This window comes from Schistocerca gregaria, chromosome 3 (genome assembly GCF_023897955.1).
Source record: "Schistocerca gregaria isolate iqSchGreg1 chromosome 3, iqSchGreg1.2, whole genome shotgun sequence".
In the NCBI taxonomy this organism is placed as follows: Eukaryota; Metazoa; Arthropoda; class Insecta; order Orthoptera; family Acrididae; genus Schistocerca; species Schistocerca gregaria.
The window spans coordinates 882949659-882962377 of record NC_064922.1 but is presented as its reverse complement, the minus strand read 5'-3'; the positions used below and the strand labels follow the sequence as shown (position 1 = coordinate 882962377).

Below are 12719 nucleotides of genomic sequence, written 5' to 3'. Positions count from 1 at the left end.
CTCTCCCCGATGTTATTCAATCTGTATATTGAGCAAGCAGTAAAGGAAACAAAAGTAAAATTCGATGTAGGTATTAAAATGCATGGAGAAGAAATAAAAACTTTGAGGTTCGCCGATGACATTGTAATTCTGTCAGAGGCAGCAAAGGACTTGGAGGAGCAGTTGAACGGAATGGACAGTGACTTGAAAGGAGGATATAAGGTGAACATCAACAAAAGCAAAACGAGGATAATGGAATGTAGTCGATATAAGTCGAGAGATGCTGAGAATTAAATTAGGAAACGAGACACTTAAAGTAGTAAAGGAGTTTTGCTATTTGGGGAGCAAAATAACTGATGATGGTCGAAGTAGAGAACATATAAAATGTAGACTGGCAATGGCAAGGAAAGCGTCTCTGAAGAAGAGAAATTTGTTAACATCGAGTATAGATTTAAGTGTCAGGAACTCGTTTCTGAAAGTATTTGTATGGAGTGTAGCCATGTATGGAAGTGAAACATGGACGATAAATAGTTTGGGCAAGAAGAGAATAGAAGCTTTCGAAATGTGGTGCTACGGATGAATGCTGAAGATTAGATTGATAGATCACATAACTAATGAGGAGGTATTGAATAGGATTGGGGAGAAGAGGAGTCTGTGGCACAACTTGACAAGAACAAGGTACCGGTTGGTAGGACACGTTCTGAGGCATCAAGGGATCACAAATTTAGCATTGGAGGTCAGCGTGGAGGGTAAAAATCGTAGAGGACGACCAAGAGATGAATACACTAAACAGATTCAAAATGATGTAGGTTGCAGTAAGTACTGGGAGATGAAGAAGCTTGCACAGGATAGGGTGGCATGGAGAGCTGCATCAAACCAGTCTCAGGACTGAAGACCACAACAACAACATCATAGTGGATCAATCGGAACTCTCCGAATATCCCTAGTATTTCCATTCCATAAATCTTTCCTTCAGCTTTATCCTGTAAATCTTTTTGGAATCATATAGTATATGTATCGATCGTCAGGCATGTGGACCATTGCTTCAGGATGTCCATGTATAATATTCTAGCACTGTAAGAGATGGGAATGTTTGGACGCCGAGGACGTAAGAGGAACAAGTGAGGTATCACTTGTACACAAACAAAGTAACAGTGGCGTTAGCACTGTGCCCTGCGGTAGTGGCGTGGATTCTTCCGCTATCAACGGCGAGTGCAGGGAGCTGTGCTGGAGGGTTCGCGAGTACCGCTCCGGCGGCGGGGCTGCGGCGCTGTGGGAGGTTATAAAAGGCCGCGGGCCCGCCAGCTGCCAGCAGTAGCCAGAAGCCAGAGCGCGCAGCCAGAGCAGAGCAGAGCACAGTCATGGCCGTCATTCCGAGGAGTCCGGTGGCGCTGCGGCCCGGAGGCAGCGTGCTGCCGCAGTACCTCGCCGCCGCTGCAGGTGCGTGCCTCACTGTCCCTGCCCACTATTCCGCTTCCTGACCTTCGCACAAGATTACACCTTTTTTTTCTGTTTGAGGCGCCCCACACGAATTCATCTCCTATCCCAACCTTTTAATCTCAGAGTAGCATTTGCAACCTACGCCGTCAATTATTTGCTGGATGTATTAAAAGTCTCTGTATTCCCATACAATTTTACCCTCTACAGCTTCCTCTAATGCCATGAAAGTTTTTCCCTGATGTCTCACATCTCGTATCATGCTGTACCTTCTTCATTCTGCGGAGAACCTCTTCGTTCCTTACCTTATCACCCCATTGAATTTTTCAATATTCGTTTGCAACACCACATCCCGAATGCTTCAATTCTCTTCTGTCACGGTTTTCCCACAGTCCACGTCTTAATAGAAAAAAAAGTGTTCAAATGGCTCTGAGCACTATGGCACTTAACCGAGGAGCTCATCACTCCCCTAGAACTCAGAACTACTTAAACCTAACTAACATGAGGACATCACACACATCTATGCCCGAGGCAGGATTCGAACCTGCGACCGTTGCAGTAGCACGGTTCTGAACTGAAGTGCCTAGAACCGCTCGGCCATAGCGGCCCGCTTTCACTAGCAAACAATACTGTCCTCCGAATGTACGTTCTCAGAAATTTCTTACTCAAATTAAGACCTTTGTTTGATACTAGAAGCCGGCTGGAGTGGCCGAGCGGTTCTATGCGCCACAGTCTGGAACCGCGCGACCGCCACGGTCGCAGGCTCGAATCCTGCCTCGGGCATGGATGTTTATGATGTCCTTAGGTTAGTTAGGTTTAAGTAGTTCTAAGTTCTATGGGACTGATAACTTCAGAAGTTAAGTCCCATAATGGTCAGAGCCATTTGATACTAGAAGACCTCTCTTGGCCAGGAATGCTCCCTTCGCCAGTGCTAGCCTGATTTTTATATCGTCCTTGCTTGTCTTTTTATATCCTCCTTGCCCCGTCCATCGTGAGCTATTTTGCTGCCTAGGTCGCAGAATTCCTTAACTTCGTCTACTTCCTGATCCCCAATTCTCATGTTACGTTTCTCGCTCTTCTCCTTTCCTCTACTTCTCACTACTTTTGTCTTTCTTAGATTCACTCTCAGTCTGTACTCAATACACTGTTCACCCCATTTAACACACCCTGTAATTCTTCCTCACCACCCAACAAATAAGCGCAGTTTAAAACCCAGAAGCACGTGCTGTTATCTTACCTTCCGTGACTGGGCAGGAAACTCATTGGCACTTCTAAACCGTTTTCTTCTTCTTGTTTTTAACACATTTAAAGTTTCATCCTCGGATAATTAACATGCCCGAACTGCATGTACGTAGTTAAAATAATTTTCGCAATCCCCTTCTGATAGGTTAAATTTTAAAATAATTTACAAAAAATTCGTAATTGAACCTGCGTCACTGTCGTCCAAAACAGGTCCAACACGAAATATGTTTTAAATCAGTAACCTCGGCGTACCTTCTTGCTGCATATAACGACGCTGGCTGGCACGGTTGTCCCACTTGGCAGTGTTCGTGTCCCAATAACAGATTCTGGCTCCATTGGATCTCAGTTTTGGAACATCCCTCGCATAATTTTGCGGAAACATCACAGTATTCCTCTTTTGAAGAATTTTCTAGGACGGTTAAAAACGTGTCCATGTTCCAGTCTGAAAAACCATACTATCTTCAGCAACACATTAACAGGAAATGGTTCTTCTATTTGGTGTAAGCGCAGCGGCGCACGTTTTTGCAACTGCCCTCTTCTCGAACGTAACTGGCCAATGTCCAACATAGCCCTTGTGAAAAACTTGGTTCTCAGAGTTACGTAAAGAGCCTACAGATTGGTATCTTTTGAAAACGGTTTTTGCAGTTACAGTTTTAACTCACGCTGCAGTACAAACCTGGAGATAAAAGCAAAACCTCGACGCAACACCACAGTTTTTCCCGGCACGTAATCGTCAGTGTCACTGGAGGAGCCACTCACAAATCTGTCATTCTCACTATCTGTGAGATCTGACTGTACAGCTACAACAGTGTGTTAGCAGCGTCACAGATTTGTTGACATCCATAAAGATTAATTTGTGGTATTTTATTTTTATCTGTTGATAATTTCTTATATTCTCTGTTGAAGTTTATGTGCAGTACAGGCAAAAGCTACAACGTCGTCTCCACAATTGAGGTGATTTTCGGACGCTTCACAAGTATGTATTCCTTCTACTTTTTCCCATTTCAAGAATTTAGAACTTCCCCTTTTGCTGCGGAGAATGATTTTGACAATATCGATTCTTTATGCATTACTCCTACTTCGGTACTGGATTTCCACTGTCCTGATGTCTAGCGGAAGCGTAGACGTATGCATTTTTCGTCACTCACACGGGCTGAAACAATGCCTAATTTCTCAAGCGCTGTTATAGCAGATTTTGTTAAAACTGTGTTGAACTCTTTTTCGAAATATATATGAGTCAGGGGTGAAGGAGTAGCCCATGGTAATATCTCCAGTCTACGAATCCATCTATGATGTAAAAACGCTATAGTGTGATATATTTATTTCTAAAGTCAGCTTGGTTCGTTGATTTGTGTGTGGAATGGCAGGTACAGTAACGATTTCGTCATGAAGTTTTATTAGCAGTTTGACAGTAAAGTTAATCTATTAGTACTGAGAAGAAAGCAAACTTTAAAATATATAGAACACTGAATATGCACAGTCCACATAACTGTTATAGTATTATATGCCATTCAACTCTTCTCAAATCCACGAGTAAAATTATATTTGTGTTCTTTCCTAGAGAATATCGGAACGGTAGCCACGCAAATCTTTCTTCTTTTTTTCTGTTCGTAATGTTCTTGAGTGAGGAACAAACTTCCAATCTCTGATGTGTCTCGGATGTTTACCTTCCTTGGAAGAGTCTTATCTTAGGGGCACGCTCTATCTCGCTTCTTGTGTCTTTGACCGTTACTTTGTTTAAATCCAACGAATCTTTGTTTAAATCCAATGAATCATAGTGATGATGTTGTAATGGAAACGTCAACTGTTTCGTAGCTATGATTTTGTCAGCAACGGCTTGAATATTTATGCAGTTTCTACATCCATATGAATCCTTTTAAATGGTTTGTGACAGCCTTAAACTCCTCACCTTTTTCCACAGGACGGTCGGCATAAATGCATTTGCGACTGACTTTATTCTGTCGTTTAGGCAAAATCAGAGTCTAAAGGGAGAAATGTGTGTATAGTGGCATGAAGTCTTGATTTGTCGATAGCAGTTAATTCGAAAGCTTGACACACATAATAGTTTTAAAAAATAAAATAAAATAAACATCATAGACTTGGATCGACAATGGAGAAACTCAATTCGCACCCTTTTCATGCGACAAAACTAGCAGTTAATCACTTCCAACTTTAATAGCCTCGAGAAACTGTACAGGTTATATCAGATTAAATGAGACACACTGTTCACTACGTTGAACGATAATGACGAGCTTATGTGTTTACAAAAGAATATACACAGTATCTGATCTGAAGCGTCTGTACATGCAGTCCGCATTCAGTGTCCGGATATTTTTTATCAAATAGTGCACGCAAATGTTCCTTCGTCCTCAAGAACGAGGAAAAGAATAAAATCATACTTTTTTACTGTTACTTAACGCAAACGTATAAATTTATATACGTTAACGTTATTAGATAATTCCTGCTGCAATGTAGCTTAACGCTGTCGAACCAAAACATACATTGTTGTCTCCGTAAACATTACTGGGCTCGATTTAGCTCTTTGATGTGTAACGCTTCTTGACATATTACACCTTTGCAACAAGATAATTCATTTCTTTTAGATGTTTGCCCACTCACTTTCGTACCTTTTGGTATCAAACTATTCTTTAAAAGTGCGCTTTTCGGCTTTTCGCCTGTTGAAACTTAATGTGCAACTTCGAGTGTCCAATCATGTACCTTAACACGGAGAATTTAGCAAACAATCTTATCACTTACATGTGATTTCTCTAACAAATCTTTGCTTATATCGATATATTTGAGCTGATTTCTTCAAGATCACTTTTCTTTTTCTATTCTAGTTGGTTCGGTACTTTAGTTGCGTTAGAGAGCTCTTAAATATCGGAGTATCACGCACATTCTCTAGTCAGCTTGTTCATTTATCGACTTTCCCACCTCATGGTGGGACAACGTTTGCTCGAAATGGAACACTTTCCGTATAGGGACGACGTATCTGTATGTATATGATTCACATTACGAAGGGCGACACACGTGGACTTTAAATTTAATATCTGTCCATACAGAAATTCGAATAGTAACCACTTACGGTGAAGCATTGAGAGTGCGAAGAGAGCATGTATATTTGCCGTTACATAAAAAGAGATACCATTTAAAACTTCGCCTGCATTTCCACGAATAATGCAGGCTTATCCAGCACGACTGTTCAAAACGAGGGCGAGCACACTAAACTTCCACGAAACATTTTAAATTCACTAAAAGAAACATCATACCCTCGCTAAATTAAAATAAAGTTCTAACGTATAACTGCTAATATGTTCCAGTGAAAAACCGAAAAACTACTTCCGACACGAAAACACACTTCCGTATCTGAATTCAAAGTTTTGTATAGTTGTTATTGTTGTGGTCATCGATCCGGCGAATGATTTGACGCAGCTGTTCACGCTAGTCTATCCCGTGCAAGCCTCTTCATTTTTCCAAAACAACTGTAGCCTAAAGACATTTGTACCTGCTTAATGTAGTCAACTCTTGGTCCACCATATATCCGTCTATTATCAAAATGACGATTCCATGACGTCTCAGGAAGCGTCCAATCAACCGAGCCCTTTTTAGTAAAGTCGTCCAAAACATATCTTCTTCCCCTTATTTGATTCAGTACCTCTTCGTTAGTCATGTCATCCGATCTACGCATCTAGTCTTGAGCATTCTTCTGGAGTGCCACATTTCAAACGCTTCTACTCTCTGCTTGTCCGAACTGGTCATCGTCCACGTTTCCCTTCAGTAAAAGCCTGCATACCAGGCAAATACCTTCAGAAAAACTCATAACACTTAAATTAACATTAGGTGCTAACCAGTTTCTATTTTTCGGAAACGATAATCTTCCCAATGTCAGTCAGCATTTTACATCTCCTCTATTTCGGCCACCTTCAATTACCTCGCTGTCCACGTGGCAAAATCCACCTACTGTTGTTAGTTCCTCAATTCCTAAACTAATTCTCTTTGCAGAGCTTCGGCTACATTCCACCACTATCGTATTACTTTTGCTATTATGCATATTATGACTTTTCAAGAGGCTATCCTTCCGTCGTTTGCTGTCATAGACAAAAATTACAAAATCATCGGTAAACCTCGAAGTTTTTATTTCTTCTCCTTAAATTGTAATTCCCTTTCCAATTTTATCTTTGGTTTCCTTCAGTGCTAGATCAGTCTACAGGTAGGTTAACATGGCGATAACTTACAACGATGTCTTTCTCCCTTCTCAATAACTACTTACCTTTCATGTTCTCCGAATGTTATAAATGTAATCTAGTTGTAGATAACTTTCGTTCTACGTATTTTATCCGTGCTAGCTACAGAGTTTCAGAGTGTGTATTCCAGCCAACATTTTCAAAATCTTCCTTTAAATCTACATGTCCTATACATGTAGGTTTCTGTCTTCAGCCTATTTTGTAAGATAAGTCATACCATCAGTATCGCCTCACGTGTTCCGCCATTACTCTGGAACCTAAAGTGACTTTCCCCGAGATCTGTCTCTGTCTATTTCTTCGTTATGTAAATAATTCGTGTAAGTATTCTGCAACCGCGACGTATTAAAACGAAACTTTAAGAGTTCGAAAATATTGTCCATTTGAAGTACTACAACACTAGCCTTGATTGCTAAGTCTATATAAGATCACTAACTCATTCTCGACACCAACACAGACTCCTCGTATCGAATTGAAGTTCCTGTCTCCGCAGCTTACACAGGGGCTACCTCCTTCACTGTTTCGTGAGACAGCCCCTGAAAGACCACTAGATCACGCACACTCCACTCAGTAGTCACACGTATGTGAACACCACCTAGGTTCGACGTCAACGTCAGTCACAGACAGCCTGTGGCAACCATAGCAGCAGAGGGTATATAAAGCGTATGTAAACAGTTCAGTCGCTGCCATAATGCGGAATGGGAGCGAGTTATCTGATGTCCAAAATGGTTTGACCATTGGCTTTCGGGCCAAGGATGGAAGCATTTACGAAATGGCTAAGTTTGTACAGTGTTCGCTTGCCGCCGCAATAGAAGTATACATACATGGCAAAATGGCGCTATCCAAAACGGGCGCCGACGCAGATGTGGTGCATCACAAGGCGGAGATAACAGATTGGACGATGGCTGGGGAGATGTATACAGGCGAATAGATGTGCAACTGTTGAGCAGCTGACTGTCCAGATGAACCAAAGGGCTAGCAGCATTGTTTCCTCGAATGTTCGAATGTTGCTGCTTATGGGATTCCGCAGCAGGCACCTGGTTAGGCATCAATGCCGACTGTCCATCAGCGGCGAAAGCTGGGATTTCCACGCCGATACCGCAACTGCGCGTCCACTGTGTGGATACAGGTGGCGTTTTCAGGTGAATCACGTTTTATGCACCATAGGACAAACGGACGTTTGCGTGTACGGCGTGGAACGTGTGAACACAAGAATCGTCGCAAGGATCCAGGCCGGAGGAGGAGGCATGTTTTCGTGGATGCGCTGGATGATGTTGCCATTCTGAAAGGCACAATGCATCATTACAAGTATGCATCTATCCTAGGGGGCCATGTCCATCCTTATATACATCTGAGTTTTCCTCGGCACAATGGCATCCCTCAGAAAGACAATGCAACATTTCTCACACTCGCAGCATGCGTGCGTAGTTAGAAGAGCTGCAGGATGGGTTTACCTTACTTCCCTGGCCACCAAACTCCCGGGATTTATACAAAGTGCAGAATCTACGGGAGCACCTTGATTGCGCTGTATGCGCCATGGATCCAGAACCGACAGAAGTAGCGAAAGAAAACAAGGGTTCAGGCTTCTGGCCTCAATGTTACCGTCTTTACGCTTCAGTTGTCTTAAATAGAACGCTAGCCATAAAAATTACATCAGGTAGGGTAACAAATAAGGAAATGTTACTCATTGCGCGTATACGGCACAGCGAGATGAAGACATCATCATATATCTAGGTGGAGTCACAATGCGAAAATGCATTATGTGATCAAAAGTATCCGCACACCTGGCTGAAACTGATTTACAAGTTCGTGGCGCCCTCCATCGGTAATGCTGGAATTCAATATGGTGTTGGCCCATCCTTATCCTTGATGATAGCTTCCACTCTCGCAGTCGTACGTTCAGTCAGGTGCTGGAAGGTTTCTTGGGGAATGGCAGCCCATTCTTCACGGAGTGCTCCACTGAGGAGAGCTATCGACGTTAGTCGGTGAGGCCTGGCACAAAGTTGGGGTTCCTAAACATCCCAAAGGTGCTCTGTAGGATTCAGGTCAGGACTCTGTGCAGGCCAGTCCATTACATCGAAGTTATTGTCGTGTAATCACTCCGACACAGGTCGTGCATTACGAACAGGTGTTCGGTCGTGTTGAAAGATGCAGTCGCCATCCTTGAATTGCTCTTCAACAGCGGCAAGCAAGAAGGTGTTTAAAACTCCAATGTAGGCCTGCGTTGTGATAGTGCCACGTGAAACAACAAGGCGTGCAAGCCCCCTCCATGAAAAACACGACCACACCATAACACCACCGCCTCCGGATTTTACTGTTGGCACTACACACGCTGGCAGATGACGTTCACCGGGCATTCGCCGTGTCCATACCTGCCATCGGATCGCCACACTGTGTACCGTGATTCGTCACTTCACACAGCGTTTTTCCACTGTTAAATCTCCCGATGTTTACCCCCCTTACACCAAGGGAGGCGTCGTTTGGCATTTACCGGCGTGATATGTGGTTTATGAGAAGCCGCTCGACCATGAAATCCAAGTTTTCTCATCTCCTGCCTAACTGTCATAGTACTTGCAGTGGATCCTGATGCAGTTTGTAATTCCTGTGTGATAGTCTGGATACAAGTGTGCCTATTCCACACTACGACCCTCTTCAACTGTTGGCGGTCTCTGTCAGTCAACATGCGAGTTCGGCCTGTACGCTTTTGTGCAGTACGTGTCCCTTCACGTTTCCTTTTCACTATTACATAGGAAACAGTGTACCTAGGGATATTAAGGAGTCTGAAAATCTCACAGACAGACGTATGACACAAGTGACACCCACTCACCTGTCCCTTTTAGAAATCCTTGAGTTCCGCGGAGCGCCCCATTCTGCTCTCTCATGATGTCTAATGACTACTGAGGTCACTGATATGGAGTACCTGGCAGCAGGTGTCAGGAAAATGCACTTAATATGAAAAACGTATGTTTTTGTGGGTGTCCGCATACTTTTGACCACATAGTGTATATAGAGTGCAATAATTAGTGGACAGATTTGTCAGCTCTGTCACCAACAATGGCTCTGTCCTATCTAGGCATCAAGTCAAAATGGGCGTGAATGACAGATGATGTTATGTCATTTCATGGTGCTTCAGCTCTGTGCCAGAGTTTCTGAATCGTAGTGGTTGGTGTGTGGCTGCATGCCAGTATCTCGGCAACCAGTGACCAGATTTTTTTTCCAGTGAATGAGAGACTTGGAGAGCGTCTGGCCAGGACAACTGTCTCACACCCTCTGTACCCAGGTAGGTCAGGACAGCACGAAGAACGCGGCGTTTTTGGTCATGTTGCTCAAATATAGATCACAGTGTCCTCGAAGATACGGCACAGCCGCAGGCCTAAACACTTGAGAAACGTAACGGCTGATGTCTAAATTAACGGCTGTTTGAACCAGAGGGGATAGTATTGTGTACCCAATGGCAATCAATACTATAGCGACCTGAAGATGAAAGGGATCGGAATGGTGCAGAAGTGATGGAGTAACTGGTTGTGGAGATGCAAGTGTTGTCCAGGGATGGCTACGAAATGTCCGCTGCAAGATACGGGGAGCGTTCAACAAGTAATGCAACACTCTTTTTCTGAAAGCAGTTTGGTTTAACTTAGGTTCAAAATACCATATTTTTCTGCACTCTCTTGGTTACAAAACCATATCTCCGTTTAATGCGACGGTCTTATATCAGCTTATTGGGAGGGCCCGTATATCTGCGTGGTAACACTCTACAGGTCGACATTTGAAACTTGGTGCATCAACAACCTCCCCAACATCCTCGTAGTTCCCGTGGCGTGCATCTTCCATTGAGTGAGACACTTGGAAGGTGTGAGATCCATGCTGTAAGGTCGATGAGGAAGAACAGTCCAACGAAGTTTTGCTAACTCTTCTCGGATGCATATACTTGTGTGAGGTCTTGTGTAGTGCAGCGAGATGTTTGTCTGTGATCCGTTGATCACCACGAAACCGAGCTAGGTGGTGCAGTGGTTAGCACACTGGATTCGCATTCGGGAGGATGACGGCTCAAACTCGGGGCCGGCCATCGTGATTTAGGTTTTCCGTGATTTCCCTAAATCACTTCAGATAAATTCCGGGACGGTTCCTTTGAAAGGGCACGGCCTACTTTTTTTCCCATCCCTCCCTAATCTGATGGGCACGGTAACCTCACTGTCTGGTCCTCTCCCGCAGACCAACCAACCAATCACCTCGAATGAGAGTGTCCACACGTTCCAACATTGTACGAGTCTCAGCTGTGTGCGGCCTGCCAGCACGCGAGAGAACGGACAGGTCTGCTCGAACTTGTTTCGATGATAACAGATGCCTCGTCCAACGACTCATCGGTATTCTGATGACTGCCAGAAGTCCGTAGACATTCTGAAAGCGACTACAAATATCTGCGATGCTCTGGTTTTCTGCAAAAAGAAACTCAGTGACAGCTCTCTGCTTGGAGCGCATCTCCGTTACAGACGCCATTTTGAAGGTTACGTGTAGCGCCGCCACCAACTGGAATTAATGAAGCTGTAGAAGTTGAAGTGGGAATGGCCGCGCGGGATTAGCCGAGCGGTTTGAGGCGCTGCAGTCACGGTCTGTGCAGCTGGTCCCTTCGGAGGTTCGAGTCCTCCCTCGGGCATGGGTGTGTGTGTGTGTGTGTGTGTGTGTGTGTGTGTGTGTGTGTGTGTTTGTCCTTAGGATAATTTAGGTTAAGTAGTGTGTAAGCTTAGGGACTGATGACCTTAGCAGTTAAGTCCCATACGATTTCACACACATTTGAACATTTTTTAAATTTTTTTAAAGTAGGAATATTTCAGGATTGTCCAACAAAAAATTCCGCATTTTTCAACAAGAATTGGCTGAGAAAAAACCATGCTGCATCACTTATTGAACGGCTCTCGTACAGCATATTTTATTCATCTTGGAGTACAACGTTGGAGTGATGTAGCGGCCCAGAACATGCCCTCTACAGGAGCGTGGTCCGCTGCTGAAGGCGAGGTCTTAAAATCGCTGTAGTGGGATGACCGATTGACGTACGCGTCCTGCTTTGCTGACGCTGTTTACCTCACTCAGCAGTGCATGCCTGAGTCAACGCTATGCGGTCCCGAGTGAGCAGTACCAGCGGCTCGTACGTCTGCAGAATTAACGCAGGCTACGCGGCTATTGGGTTAGGAGCACTCACTGTTATTCAGGGACAGCTGCTGTACCGCTCTGGCTGCGGAACGCTGACCTCCGAGGTAGAAGTTCAGTGTTGGTGTGGGCGCTGGTGGATGACTCCCCACTGTCTTGCAAGTACGCGGTGGTGGACTTAGAATTGTGTGCTGGTCTGATGAAGCTGGCTGTCTAGACCGGTGTCGGCCTTTGGCTGGCCCATAGCGTGCATGAAACGGACGTGGATTCGATGACGTGGAGGGTGCTGCCAGACTATGGATAACTGTGTTAGAATGAGGGAGTGTTTATGGCGATTAACAGCCCAATTGTTGTGCCGTTTCACTGCTTCCTAGTGCAGATCAAGACCTCGGTGTCCCAATAGTGTGGAAATAAACCACAGGTCGGTCTGTTGTTGCAAAGCGTTTCTGCGATGTCACCGCTATTGCGCGGCTCAGCTCAGCCGCTTCGCTCTGTACAAACAGGCTCGCTTGTGAAACTACACATCAGCGCCTCTGTACCCGTCTGCTTGCCTCACACACTGCTGCCATGGGTGCTGCTCAAAATTTAGTGACGGCGTTACAGTACCGCCACGCCTGGTACGGGGCTTGTATGACGATGACAAATGCAACCAGGCAACGTTCGTTCTCCTCGGAG

At 44.5% G+C, this 12719-nt stretch overlaps 1 protein-coding gene across 1 annotated transcript in view; it reads left to right on the top strand.

Moving 5' to 3' along the window:
* Positions 1-1295: 1295 nt before the first annotated feature.
* LOC126355044 (facilitated trehalose transporter Tret1-like) overlaps positions 1296-12719 on the top strand; it is a 134200-nt gene continuing 122776 nt past the window's right edge. Inside the window, exon 1 of the mRNA XM_050005197.1 lies at positions 1296-1419. Coding sequence (XP_049861154.1) covers positions 1341-1419 — 79 coding nt within the window. The 5' untranslated portion in view covers positions 1296-1340. The remainder of the gene's footprint in view (positions 1420-12719) is intronic.